We start from the raw sequence: 15,607 nt of genomic DNA on the forward strand, positions 1-15,607 counted from the left end.
GCAGACATCATCCAAAACAACCAAAGGGCCATGATTTGCATCACACAGTCTGCAATTTTAAAGAGATGGGTTTGTAAACATGAATATAGTTTTTACATTTAACATGGCACCATCCAAAATCATGAGTCCTATGTGGAGTTTGTTAGGAAAACACACATTGTAAAAGATGCAGGACTATCCAATACAACCAATATAAACAAAAATACCATGTCTGAATACATATGCTCACCCTCAAAACGATTTTCATGTACAGGCGACTAGCAGAGCCTGAATGGTCCAGCTGGAACCACTGGTCAAGTGTGAGGTTTTCACTGCTTAGTAAACGGCTCAGCGGGAGAGTTAAAGAGCCAAGTGCTAGTACACGGTCATCATCCTTCACATGTAAGTCAAGTTCTTGGGTTTTTGGGTTTTGGATAAAAAAGTGAAAAGCATCTTCCCACACTGGACTATTGGTTCCATAACAGGTCTACAAAAAGAGACAATATCAGTTAGTCAGATGCTGAAATCTATGGCTGAAAAGCAGCAAAAATTCAAAAACATATAGGCACTCACCCGACTCTCCTTGGTCACATCCTGAACAGACAACTGCACCATGGGATTTGGGTTCTTGCTTCCATTTTTCAGCTAAAAATAAATAAATATATATATATATATATATATATATATATATATATATATATAATGTATCTACAGTACTGCAGTTGTTGACCTAGACAGTCTGAACACCCAATAAAGACATGCAGTGCATCCGGAAAGTATTCACAGCGCATCACTTTTTCCACATTTTGTTATGTTACAGCCTTATTCCAAAATGGATTAACTTCATTTTTTTCCTCAGAATTCTACACACACCACCCCATAAATGACAACGTGAAAAAAGTTTGAGGTTTTTGCAGATTTATTAAAAATAAAAAAATTGACAAAGCACATGTGCATAAGTATTCACAGCCTTTGCCATGAAGCTCAAAATTGAGCACAGGTGCATCCTGTTTCCTCTGATCATCCTTGAGATGTTTCTGCAGCTTAATTGGAGTCCACCTGTGGTAAATTCAGTTGATTGGACATAATTTGGAAAGGCACACACCTGTCTATATAAGGTCCCACAGTTGACAGTTCATGTCAGAGCACAAATCAAGCATGAAGTCAAAGGAATTGTCTGTAGACCTTCGAGACAGGATTGTCTCGAGGCACAAATCTGGGGAAGGTTACAGAAAATTTTCTGCTGCTTTGAATGTCCCAATGAGCACAGTGGCCTCCATTATCCATAAGTGTAAGAAATTCGAAACCACCAGGACTCTTCCAAGAGCTGGCCAGCCATCTAAACTGAGCGATCGGGGGAGAAGGGCCTTAGTCAGGGAGGTGACCAAGAACCCGATGGTCACTCTGTCAGAGGTCCAGATGTCCTCTGTGGAGAGAGGAGAACCTTCCAGAAGGACAACCATCTCTGCAGCAATCCACCAATGAGGTCTGTATGGTACGTATTGATTTATTTTTATTATTTTTAATACTTCATTCATATACTCATTTGTTTCTAATTCATTATTTTATTTTTACCTGCAATTGTTTTTCCTCTTTAACATCTTGTAAAGCACTTAGAGCTACAACATAAATGGTTTGTATGAAAATGTGCTATAGAAATAAACATACAACATAGAATACCAGCTTTGAAACAAGATTAGCCTACTAACAATCGTTGATGCTGTTTAGCACCTGGAAATACATTATAATTTGTATACTGCCCTACTACATGAAACATAATCCCAAGGCACTTACAAGTACATCACCTTGGTACAAAGTTTACTCTATTTATTTTCACAGCTGAAGCACTTGCAAGTTACATGGCTTGCATAAAGTCACAGAGTGGACTGAAGACAGGATTCAAACCTTGCTCAGTATACCATACTGTTCATTTTAACGACTGCATCTCTTTGTGCATTACAAAAAAATAGCACAATAAAATATACACATATTAAGTAGATAGCGTATACACATGACAGGTTTAAGGTGCTTTGATAAGAAAGAACAAGGAAACTGTAAGGAGAACATCTATATTTGTAGCTTAAATCCACTGCAAATTTATCTGCCATCACCAAGTATTTTGGATGCCCATTTCAGAATTTAACAGACTGCAGTTTCTGCTAGAACAAGTGTGGATTCATTCATTGATGGATAAATTGTGTTTAATATTAAATAGTTTTCACTAACTTTCTTAGGCATTTATTACTCCTAAAGCAACTATCCACAAAAATAAACTAGATGTCCTATACTAAGAAACATCTAATTAGATAAGCTTAATTTTAAATTAAACCTTGTGTGGTATCATCATCCCAAAGTTCATTAATATGTGTGAGAAAATTAAAATAATAAAATCACAGGACAAGAAAACTTAAATGGCATTCCTGTTAAATATGGCTGGCTGTAGGTTCAACCAACAGAAAAACCTAAGCTTAAATGCATGATTACTTCTGATCAATTATACAATTATAAAGCTCTCATGAAAACAACATTGTAACTGACTAATTCATACAAGTAGTTTGTTGGAAAAAGGTGGTTAAAGAAAAAGAGTTGAGCATCCCTAGTGTACCAGAAAGTGGAGAGCAAAATGTGAAAAAACAGAAGTGGTGAGTATGCAGGATATATTGAGGAAGTACAGAACATGCATTTACAAACAAGTGTGGGATACCAACAGGAAAACCACAGATGAGTAAGGGACCTTGTGATAAGGAGAAAACAAACTTACAGGCAGCTCCTGCGCTCGGTCTAAGTACACCGCCAGTATAGCAGCTGAGGGAGGGTCGCTGGTTTTAAAGGTGGTTCGAGTAGCACGGTTTACCTGAAGAACCTGCAGAAAGTCAGAAAGCAAGAAAGAAAAAAAAGAAAATTCTAGGTTCATTTGAGTGACAACAAAATGAGGATTAGTTGAAGATGACGGAGATGGCTTCACAAACAGTTTAAAGATAAAGAATCGTTCCACATGAAAGAACACAGCTGGGCTGCAAGCAAGTTCATATTTACTGAACTGACCTGATCCAGACTGGATGGATTGGTGAGCAGAGACAGCCACTCCAGGCGCAGATGCACTTGTCCCTTTTCTGTGTCCTTTAGCTGGTACCACTGTTAGAAAAGAAAAATAAGGTATCGGTTTCAGGCCTGGCCCCATGGGAAGTGGCATTATACTACACTAATGTATTTGTACATGTATGCCTACTCTCATTTCTAATAACACTTGCTGAAGAAAAGAACCAAGTACCAGGTGGTATAACACATGTTTTTGAATGCTTACAAAGAACAGAATTTTAATCAGAACTATGCTTGCAGATTTATCTATATGTAGTAGTGGTAGTAGTATAAAAGCTTTGGTGAATTTGCAAACTTGTCTATCTTAAAAGAGGGAAAAAACATTCTGTGCAAATTCAATTACATACTAATTTTCAATTCCAAATATACTTTGACAGAGGTCACTTCAACTTGCGTATTTTAAGTCATGCAACAGCTGCTTCTAATGGCAAAATGGATCCCTAGTACAAGTTAGTCATATGCCAGAAGAGGTGCATGCCCAAGCCGCATATATACCAGCTCACTTTTCCATCTGCCGGAGGTACATTAACAGTTAATGTATGTGAGAAGAAAGGAACTGTGTCACTCTGTAAACAGAAAATGAACACATATACAGTTTACTCGTTATTTACAATTTACGAAAAACAAGCTTATAGCTGCACTATCTGCAAATTATAATGATTGAATATTTCTCTGACACTACCGTTTATTTGCAAAGCTTCAGACCAACTCTCAATCATGGTCTGAAATAGCCAAAAATGTGACCTTTAGATTTCATAGGTTTTAAATCTCCATCTCCATCAGTACTTCTTTTAAAAATGTCATGTCTACAAAGTTTGAACTACAATTAGTCAGTCACTGACCCCCCACAAATCACAACTAATATCAGGCCATCAACCAATGCCATTTTACAACACTTGAATTGGAATCTGCTGTCTATAAAAGCTATTGAGTCACCACAAGCCTACCTTAGATAAGTTTTTAACTACATGATATTGTGTAGTGTCGTTAAACAGCTTGCACTTAATGTATCATAATAAAGCATGTAACGGTATCCTATTTTCAGAGTTATTTTTGAATTTGACTCACTGTTACAAAAATATTTAATAGACAAAAATGTGATAACTGACTCTTTGAAAAAAGTAACTAAAAAATTTTTTAAATGCATCAACTTTCTAATCAGTTAACCAAGTCCCCAATCGTATTTAATATCCTGGCATGCTAACAGTTTTCTTACAATAGCATTTGTAATTTTGACCTAAACAGATCCTGACTAAAACTGTGGAGATGCCACATAAAATTTTGGCTTTAGCAAATACTAATGTATTACATACATACAAATTCAAATTTACGGTGTAGCTCACAAAAACAGTGAGCATCAGTAAAAGTCACTAAACAGCTATTTCTGTGTCCTACTTTTTCTATATTGTTTAAGCCAGCAACATAGCTAGATCTGTTTTTTTTATTTGTTACTGGAAAGAATGTGTGGTGTACATTTGTCTGTAATGAAATGAGGTCATGGGGTAATCAGGAAATCATTGGCTTTCATTCTAGATTGAGGACAGTTGAAGTAGGAAAATTAATTCACACAGCTGTCTCACCATTCTCACTCCAACTACTGATTAATATTTGCTTTACCATTTAAAACACAATGGTCTGAAACAGGACAATTTTACTTTCAAGTATTTAGTATCAGATGGCCTCTGGAATGTAATATTAATTCTCTCTCCTACACGTCTCATAATTCTTTGCGCCGATTACCCACTAGCGGAAGGCAGTTCTGGAACATTAATGACACTTACCCTGTTGTCTACACTCCTAAACGGCACATTACAGCAGACTGTACCACAATGAACCAACATGCAGTTGCATCGTTGCTGAGAGATTTTAGCATGAAAAGGAATGTTTCACGACATGTTATATAATCTTGAAACTAAAGTACTGCTAAGCAGGCAGATTAACACAACATCTATGACAAATTATTTACAAATAACAATATTCAAGATTCAGTAATGACTGAAAGAGATTGTGAGAGAGTACATCACCCAGATACAGAAAGAAAAAAATAGAAACAAGAAGGTTTTGGATTTCAGTTTCCCTCACTGAGACCTTTGTGACCTGACGTTAATAACATCACATACTGTATCTGTGTTCTGGCTGTATGAATGTGTGAACAGTGCGGTACATATTATGGAGTCAACATAGCCAAACATATGATTAGTTTTATCTGTATTTGGGTGGATTGAAGATGGGTTGTTCACTTGTCTATCCCTTAATGGTCTTCTGTAAAATATACCTTACAAAATAACATTCTTACTATTATGACCTTAAGAATCGAATTAAATTAGAACCTAATTAAAATAATATTAATAAACGCTCTATTTAGGTTTTTCACCTGTAATCTGGTTTTCTTCCCACTTCCTAAGGTTGTGCAGTCTATGTTTATTGGTGACACTTCATTAGTTTAGTGTGAGTGAGTGTGGCTGTGTGTGTGTCCAACAAAACACAATTGTCCTGTCCAGGATTAGTGCCTGCTGTCAAGCCAGGCTCTGTCAGAGTTCACACAACACTGTACTGAAGTAGGCAAGGTCAAAAATGGATAAATGGATACATATCAACTTTCTTCTGCTCTTTGTTGAGCGTTATTTAAGTATTTTACTTTAAAAAATTGGGGGATTGAGGGGTGGAGTATGGCCTGCAATGGACTAACACAAATTTTTATCTAGATTTTCTGAAGATTTATCTAAAAGTATAATTATGTGACCAAGAAATGTGGTGTACAGTATAAACATTCAGCTAAAGAATAATGAAGGCAAAAATTGAAAACACAGTGATAAAGGATAAAGAGCTCAAAACTGACTGTACATGTGTTTTCTTAACTTTGCTACTACATTACTAGGATGCCATGGGTTAAAGCTTATCCTGGCAGCATTGGATACAAGGCATGAACAAGGCCTAGATGGTAAACCAGTCCATAACAGACATCATTCACAAACATACTGACTCATACCAGGACAGTTTGGAGTTATCGAACCACCTCATACTCACACACATACAGACAAACACACAGACACACACACCTTTGAGATGTAAGACTACAGTAGTGAATTGCAAATGGTGCTGTAGCTGCAATAAACACATACAGTATTTAGATCTCAATATTTCAATAAAATGAGTTTGTAAGTAAATATTCTCCCGTGAGCTCAATCAAAACAATAATAGACTTAGAAAGACGCCTTATATGCTTGGGGCGGAAGCTATCACTTTTTAGGTAGGTCCGTCTGTCTGTTGGTTGGTTTGTGAAAAACAAGTTACAAGGGTGTTGTCTTTCAGTTGAACGGTGGTATCAAGGAAGCGGACTTCTGTTTGAGCAATTCAGCTTCAGCTTTATGTTGGGGTGAAAAGAATTATGTTCATTATGAAAATGGAGGAGGTCCTTCTCACAATATTAGGACAGACTCGCATAATGCTTAATCTAAATGACACACCCAGATTCACTAAAATAAATATACTGATAATGTTTACAGTAATCCCTCCTCAATCGCGGGGGTTGCATTACAGAACCCCCCGCGATAGATGAAAATCCGCGAAGTAAAAACCATATGTTTGTATGGTTATTTTAATATATTTTAAGCCCTTATAAACTCTCCCACACTGTTAACATTATTAGAGCTCTCTAGACATGAAATAACACCCTTTAGTCAAAAGTTTAAACTGTGCTACATGACAAGACAGAGATGACAGTTCTTTCTCACAATTAAAAGAATGCAAACATATCTTCCTCTTCAAAGAATGCGTGTCAGGGTTTGGAGAGAGAGAGAGAAAAGCAAACAATCAAAAAATGAATACGTGCTTTTAGGTCTGCCAAGCACCGCGATAAAGTGGTATTTTTTAGAGGAGCGTCCGGTATCCTCTAGGCAAACAGCCTCTGTGCAAACAGCCCCTCTGCTCATACCCCCTAAATCAGGCAGAGAGAGTGAGAGAGACAGAAAAAAGCAAACAACCAAGCACCGCGCAGGAAACAAATCGTATAGCATTGAGGAGTTTTATTTAATATGCAATACTCTGATTGGGTAGCTTCTCAGCCATCTGCCAATAGCGTCCCTTGTATAAAATCAACTGGGCAAACCAACTGAGGAAGCATGTAGCATAAATTAAAAGACCCATTGTCCGCAGAAATCCATGAACCAGCGAAAATTCAGTGATATATATTTAGATATGCTTACATTTAAAATCCGCGATGGAGTGAAGCCACGAAAGTCGAAGCGCGATATAGCGAGGGATCACTGTATTTGGATTCCATGTATCTGATTTGCATTTTATCAATATAAATATTACCATTATAAAGTAGGACTGTATCTGACAATTTATAATTCTAAATTCTTTTTAATTTAATTGTGATAGAAGGAACATCATATTGAGTAAAAACAAATGCAAGCAGATTTCTCTAGTGTACGGACAGGTTTGTGTGTTAACCACCTTTTTAAACATAAAACTCCCCCACTGACTATGCACAGATCCTAATATGTAAAACATCACTCCTTTCATTTCCATCTGTAAGCCAAGTTCTGGGGCAGCTTCATTTAGTCAGTTAGTGAACAGGCTGGACAACTTAGTTTATTATTCATTAGTGTCCTTTACCACTCAGTAAAACACCATTAACCATACCCATGGGGCATCTAGGGACAGTTAAAACCATGTTCCCTTCATTCCTAAAGCTAAAACTCTAAAGGTCCCAGAGAACGCATAGGTTATTATTTATAGAATATTATGTTTTTATAATTAACATATAGTATGTGTGTGTGTCTCTGTGTGAAGGGGTGCCTCAAAGGAAAAAGGTGCTGGTGACAGGTGCTCTGGTTGCAAAGCTTATGGATCCTCTTCCTCGACTACTACATGCATAATTTGATTAATTTTTCACAATTATGTTTATTTAACAAGAGTTTTTTTTTTTTTATATAAACGGTGTCCTATAGAAATGTGCTATATTAAATAAACTTAATTGGCAATACTTTGTAATTTTCTTTTCTTTAAATAATACAGTAGATGTTATATAAAAATAGTAAACGTTTAAGTCAGTGACTTCTTTAGTGGCCATCTGGAGATGTGAACACCAGTTAATAGTTTTTTATTACAAAGACTTAATGGTGGACCGGGGAGTACCAACTGACTGAGCACCTTACCTGATCCAGAGAACGTGTTTTCTTAACATCTCCAAGGTCCATTTTCATTCTTGGAGAGACAGAGAAAGAGAGAGAGAATCCTGAAGTAACTCATCATAGCTCCAGCCAGCCAGAATTACTGCCTTACACTTGCACCTTCCACCCATTATCCTTTTTTTCAGCAGGTTTTCATAATGCATAATTCATAATGCATGGTCTTATTTGGAAAACTTACCTGCCTAAGAAATCATCTTTGTCTGGATCTTTGTCAAAAATCTCTAACTCCAGTTCCTGTCCAGGGACTTCATGGACAATAACCTAAGAGCCAAAATATAGAAATAGTGACCCCTCCTGCCAAGCACAGAGAGAAAGCCATACCTTTCTGAATTTTTTTTTTTTTTTTAAACTTGAAACTTTATTGCTAGGCAACATACTTGCTAGGAATTTCACTTAAGCAAGAACAACAAGAGTTTCCTACAAATTAACCTACACCAACAGTTACAGTAAATAACTGAATGTTTGTTTTAATTACAACTGCTGCATTAAACATATGTGTTTATATGCATGAGAACATGAGACAAACCCAAGGTGTCAAAGTGCAGAACAACTGAAACCAAGACTTCTAGTGTTCTTCTGTCTGTGAGCCTGGTCCAACTCACATTCCTCATCAAAGCACTTTGAAAAATTACTGTCTTCGTCATCTCTAAAATACATGTCTATAGCTTTGAGTCTTTAAGCCAGTGAGACTTTTCTCCAAGTCATCTGATAAATGTGAGTTTCCCAGACTAATACAATGCCCTTAATTCCTTAATGCCTTAGTTATCAATGCTCTTTAAATAATCATTTTATAAAGTCATGAACCTAATTTCAATGGCTACACACTGAAGTAACTTCTATTTTTTTTGCATATGGTTTGCACTGTCAGGAAGAGAATAATATTAATTAATAATAAAATTAATAACCCTCCTTAATCTCACAACTCTTTTCCCTCAGTAAACCTTAGACATACCATTCACATATTCTTCCTGTACAGGTGCCCATTAATAACACCCCATTACCATGCTTAAGACTCTCTATACTTTGAAGGCCTTCTATTATCAAACTCACCTCATACATCTCATTCCATCGTGGGTTCAGATTCTCATCAATGACCTTGCTTATGAAAACTTGAGTCCCAACACGCACAATGGCATATGGGTCAGATTTACCCTTAATAACTCCCTTCATGAAGTTATCCTTGGATGTTAAATTCTGTGCCTCAATCAGGTAGATTCGCACAATACCCTAAATCAAAACAGAACATGGTCAGCGTCCAATGATAGACTGAATTGGGGAATAAGTAAAAACAAAAGGAATATTTCTGAAAGGGACTGAAACCCTAAGACAAGGAGAATATAATAAAATCGTGCTAGAACTACAGATGACCCTTATAGATGGAGAAGTTGCTAATAAACTACATTGTCTTACCCGTGGCAGTGGGGACCGAAGCTGGGCCACCTGAACATCAGCAACTATAGGCACAGTCAGCCGATTGGGAAGAACCAGGAAAGAGGCAATGGAGTCCATGATCTTGGTGTCAGACAGAGAGCTGAAATAAAACAAAACAAATGTTATCTTCTTCAGATTCATTTTCAGGTATAATTTCAACCTTAAACATTTATCATTTGTACATCATACAATGGAATCTTATCTTGCATGTCTGCAATATACTAGAGAACAGTAAAATATCAATGTGCTATACATTGAATATAACGTATATAAAAGAAAACACTCAGTTATCAGTATACATGGCTGTTGGACCTGAAGATAAAAACTTCCCTGAAATGTTGTGGAACAAGCTGTAATAGTTCTGTAGCATTTGCTTGAAAAAAGGTGGGAGAAAGGGGACTGTACAGGATGGCTAAGGTCTTTAATAATAATAATGTTTGGTTTTCTATTGTAGCATTTCCACCAACCTCCTTAATGTGCATTTTGAAATTAATGAACAAAAAAAACGGTAATGGAAAAAACAAAAATGTTTATATGCTCGCTTGAGGTGGCTTTTCAGGGAATTCAACAAAGCAATAATTCGCAAAACTGTAACTGTAATTACAAACTTCCAGAAGAAGGGGCTTGAGTTGCCTCGAAAGCTTGCATATTGTAATCTGTTCAGTTACCCAATAAACGGTGCAAATTTGCTTGACTTCTCATTGCATCCATAATGGCTAACACGGTCCAATACCCTACCACTACAAAACTGCCATGGAAACACTTTTTTCTAGATCACATGACATGATGTAAATGTTCAAATACCTATGCAAATGTGATGCGTCAAGAGCACTTGTGGTTGACCCAATACAAATGTCCTTGATCATTAATCTGTTGTCAACAACCGCTTGCAGAACAACAGATGTCCAGCATTTCCTGTTAACATAATCCTGATAATCATCACTTGGTGCAGAAACGGGGATATGTGAGCTGTTGGCTGCACCATATACCGGAGGTATTTTGTGTGCCTCATAACTGCCATGCAAAAAATGCTGTGCCTCTTCCACATCAGAGAAAGTATTATCTCATTAGTTTGGAGCATATGGCCTGACACACCCCATATACACACCTGTGAACAGTGATTTTGCTCACACCAAAAGTCTTGGCAACAACCCTGTAACACTGCACAGGGAGCCAGTTTATAAAGCTTGATGGCTATGTGCTTTTCAGTCGGGACTGGCTCCCTCCGGTATGCTAAGGCAAGAGACACAAGAGGGCCTATTTCGCTGCATAATTCCATGAATGTTTAACAGCTCATTCAAAAATATTGTACCCACAGTCCTCAGTAAAACCTCTGCAATGATTTCAAAGAAATCCTTAATACATGGCCTCTACCAAGTATATGGAGTTCGCCTTCCCTTTATTGTATTCACTTGCTCTCATTGCCTCCAATTACAAACTAACAAGGTGACTATAGACACAACTAAAAAAACAGAACCAACACCCATCATATTGGTTGTCATTTTTAATTTCAGGTGATAAAATCATTCAATGCAAACACAAGACAACACAAGACCTATTGCTCCCTCACCAAGGTTTTTCTCTCAATCAGCATTCAGCCAGAGTGTATACAGGCAATGCTAGGATCTGTATGGAATATGGGAATGAAGCACACCTGATGAAGGAAAGAAACTAATTAAAGCTGTAAAGGACTGCAAGTGGAGGAAAATAAAACAGGCAGTATTACATTGCAGTATTTACTGCTGCACTATTTTAATTATTTACTGTGTACAGGTATACAAATAATTACTTTATTTACATTTTATGGATTATAGTTTTTTTATTTTTATCTATTTTGATTCTGTACAATAACAATTTGCTCTAGAGTTGTTTAAAAGGAGCAAAGACTTTTTTCATGCGGCATGTGACAAAGAAATTGGCAATGGATATATTTTCATTTGGTTTAAAGGGATCAATGACAACAGTCAACTATAGAGTGGCTGCAGACATCCTGATACAAGTTCCTCTCCTGGCATTTAAAGCGAACATCTTCTCTCAATTTATTATGAAAACATTACAGAGAAACTACCCCAATTAAAAAAAAAAAAAAACATAAGTGGGATAAATTGATTTTGATTTTTATTTACAACAGACTGGCACCTTTTTAATAACAGGAACACAATCCAGTTTTATACCCCAGTCAAATAAAAAAGAAATCTCAATTAATCTCAAATTTCCATTTTTATGTCTCAAAATGAAATCACATTTTCATCACATTGTATATGGATAATATTTTATTGTAGCATCTCTGGCAATTCTCACCCCTATAAAGTGATGATAGAAATAATTCAGTGGCTAAGCAGAGCAGATTAAAAAAACAGGACTGATGATAAGCTGGTGTATCGCCACGACTGCTGAAGGCCTGTGCGTTGGAACTGGAGAGTCCTCTACAGGGCATCTTCAACCTGAGCCTGGAACAGGGGAGAGTCCCAAGGCTTTGGAAAACATTTTGTATAACCAGAGTACCAAAGGTATCACGTCCTAGTGAGCTGAATGACTTTCAACCTGTTGCTCTGACGTCACATGTGATGAAGACCATGGAGCGGCTGCTGGTTCACCACCTGAGGCCACAGGTCCGAAACGCCCTCGACCCTCTGCATTTCGCATACCAGGAGAAGGTGGGAGCGGAGGATGTCATCATCTATATGCTACACCAATCCCTCTCCCACCTGGACAGTGGCAGTGGTGCTGTAAGAATTATGTTTTTGGACTTCTCTAGCGCCTTCAACACCATTCAACCTCTGCTCCTTAGGGACAAGCTGACTGAGATGGGAGTAGACTCACACCTGGTGGCATGGATCGTGGCCTCTCTTACAGACAGACCTCAGTATGTGCGTCTTGGGAACTGCAGGTCTGACATTGTGGTCAGCAACACAGGATCGCCACAGGGGACTACTTTCTCCGGTCCTGTTCAGCCTATATACATCAGACTTCCAATATGATTCGGAGTCCTGCCACATGCAAAAGTTAACTGATGACACTGCTATGGTGGGCTGCATCAGGAGTGGGCAGGAGGAGGAGTACAGAAAGCTAATCAATAACTTTGTTAAATGGTGTGACTCAAACCACTTACACCTGAACACCAGCAAGACCAAGGAACTGGTGATGGATTTTAGGAGGCCCAGGCCCCCCATGGACCCCGTGATTATCAGAGGTAACTGTGTGTAGAGGGTACAGACCTATAAATAACTGGGATTGTAGCTGGATGACAAATTGGACTGGACTGCCAATACTGATGCACTGTGTAAGAATGGTCAGTAGTATAATGTCAGGCGGCTTCTGTCAAAATTTAATCCGAGTTTGATTGATGAGATTAAACCACGCCCCCTTTTAATCGAAGACCGGAAGTCCCGCCCCCACCCACCATCTGTTGTTAGTTGACCTTTGATGACCTTTCAGGAAGTACCCTCCCCACCACCGGTTGTTTTGTTGACCTTGGATGACCTTGATCCGGGCCCCTGTTGATTAATGACAGGAAGTCCCCACCCCCAACCACCGGTTGTTTGTTGACCTTTAGCCCAGCCATCTGTTTTCCCCAGGAAACTGTCAAGGGCAATTTGATGGATGCCCCCACCCTCCTTGAACCCCCCACCACGCCCCTGCTTGGCCACCTGCATTGCCCCATCTCACTAGGGCAAGTTCAGACATGCCCAAGGGCTGCCTAGGCCCCCTTGAACCCATCACCACCCCACCACTTCCCAGCCCCCCACCCCTCTTCCAAAGAGGTTCAGGCATGCTGCAGCCGGTCCCTGGACAAGTTCAGGCATGTTCCTATCCATACCCAGACTGAATGGCCTGCCTAAGCCTCACCGCAGCACATGATGTCTGGCCCCTCCACTTCCTGGGCCATTTTTCGAGGACATAACACACACACACACACACACACACACACACACATGCTCCGTTCCTGCCAATATTGCTTTGGGTAAGAATCCTTATATCTATGTAACAATTATTTTTAAAATATCTATCTATCTAATCGATGCTATATCATTTGTATGCCACTTTTATTTTTACCTAAGCCCACTTACAGATCAAGCCTTTTCACAGAACAACAGCCATCTCACAGACAGGCTCTGAGTTTAAAAAGCCTTTCAACATCGCACACAGAAAGACAAGCAGTCTCTGCGCAGCCCCGCAGGCACACTGAAATACAAGCTGTCCGGCTCTCAGATCAGACAGCCCCCGCGCTCGCGAAATGGTCAGGGCCGAAGCTCTACGCAGCCTCCGAAAAGATACGTAGCTGGTAAACTGCACCCTGTATGTCCCTGCAGCGCTGACGAGGATTGATTCAGACCCTACTGAAGCGTGCGCGATTGTCTTAACACAGATGCCAAAACCCCCCACCCCCCCGCCCGCTCAGCGCTGATTCAGTCCAGGAGCGTACATGCTTTTCATCAGCTGAACGTAAGCCCCCATCCCCATGCGCTTAGCACTCAGATACACAATTCAATCCCCCGACGCATGTTTCTTAAAAAGTTAAAGGCTTTCATGATAACGTGTAAAAAACGTGATAACTAGTTCGCTATAAGTCCTTTAAACATCACACAGTTAAATAAGATGCAGAAGTTCCATTTTAAAGCACATTGGAGCGTCTAAATGCTAAATGAATTAATATATTTATAATTTGTATTAAAATCGATCTAAAACCAACCCTTTTTCTACCCCTGTTAATCCTCCCTCATGAAGAAAGGCGTTTAGTTTTTTTCTAAAAGTTTGAATGCCTTAATCAGAGCGGATATCTCGGGCTGTGGTCTTTGGGGAATCGGTGGCACTTCCGCATCATAAACGGCCTGAGCCGCTGATGACCTTTAACCTCGGAGCAAAACAGAATGCGTCTGTTTAATCAAATCTACCAGTTACAACGGAATCTATTAATCAAATTCGGATAACCCTTAACTTTGTGACCGGAACAAAATTTTTGCAAAGGTGAAAAGGTCTTGCGGAGATACGTACAGATGTTTAAACAAATCTATTAACCAAATTCCTGACTTTTTTAGCGTCCGCCGAAAGTGGTGCCTAGACACCGGACAAAGGCCATTATACGGATGTCCGATTAAAATGATTGGGGCACATTCCAAAACACCCAGCTTTTTGGGTCTATAAAAGTGTTCAGACTGGTCCATTACTCAGCAGGCCGTTAATACTGAAAGAGGACACGAATCTCGTCGGAAACATCAAGGATCACGGTATGGCATATTTTTGATTATTATATGCGCCAAACAAGTATGTTTTTAGAAAACGGATGGATGAACCCTTATATTTTATTCTTACTATGAATAATTTCCAAGTTTATTCTCAAGTGCGTGCGCGTGCGCGACTCGTGTAACGCATGAGCGCGTATAATATAAGATGTAGCATTTATATCCATCTATCTGCGTGTACGACGATTAATGTACAAATTCATAGGACTGAAGCAAACAATATTAGCTTTTTCATACCGAAAAGGGCTTTACAATCAAGTAGTTTTGTCTCGGCGTCTGAAAATTCAAACAGAGCCTCTTCTCTGAGAATACTCAGGCATGGTTTAAAAGCGCAGGCCGGTTGTGTATCAGCGCTGGCGTAGTAAGAGGTCAGTATTCTGAACTACGTACAGAAGGGTCCCGTTTGTGAAATGCGTACTCTTTCGAATCGGGCTTACTGTAGCAGGGGAATGTCTGCACCAGGGTCCGCATGTTTTAAAAGTCTGGGATATCGAAACATTTTAACTTTATAAACTCTCATTTGTTACAACCGGTTGGAGACAGCCTCCAATGATGAACGGGATCCAGGAGCATATATCGAAGCGAATGCTTAATAGACATAAGGCAACTGTGTTTTCATTCATTTCGCTAAATGAAAAGTAATTATTTTAATACGGA

General features: G+C 38.9%; 1 protein-coding gene across 2 annotated transcripts in view; it reads right to left on the bottom strand.

The window, feature by feature from the left end:
• esyt1a (extended synaptotagmin-like protein 1a) overlaps positions 1-15,607 on the bottom strand; it is a 102,627-nt gene that overhangs the window by 31,153 nt on the left and 55,867 nt on the right. For both annotated transcript variants that reach the window (XM_039747279.1, XM_039747280.1), the window contains 8 exons: positions 9,687-9,807; positions 9,327-9,503; positions 8,455-8,537; positions 8,241-8,289; positions 3,025-3,114; positions 2,741-2,842; positions 553-624; positions 230-466 (listed from right to left, as the gene is read on the bottom strand). In XM_039747279.1, coding sequence (XP_039603213.1) covers positions 230-466; positions 553-624; positions 2,741-2,842; positions 3,025-3,114; positions 8,241-8,289; positions 8,455-8,537; positions 9,327-9,503; positions 9,687-9,807 — 931 coding nt within the window. The remainder of the gene's footprint in view (positions 1-229; positions 467-552; positions 625-2,740; positions 2,843-3,024; positions 3,115-8,240; positions 8,290-8,454; positions 8,538-9,326; positions 9,504-9,686; positions 9,808-15,607) is intronic.

This window comes from Polypterus senegalus, chromosome 3 (assembly GCF_016835505.1).
Source record: "Polypterus senegalus isolate Bchr_013 chromosome 3, ASM1683550v1, whole genome shotgun sequence".
Taxonomy (NCBI): Eukaryota; Metazoa; Chordata; class Cladistia; order Polypteriformes; family Polypteridae; genus Polypterus; species Polypterus senegalus.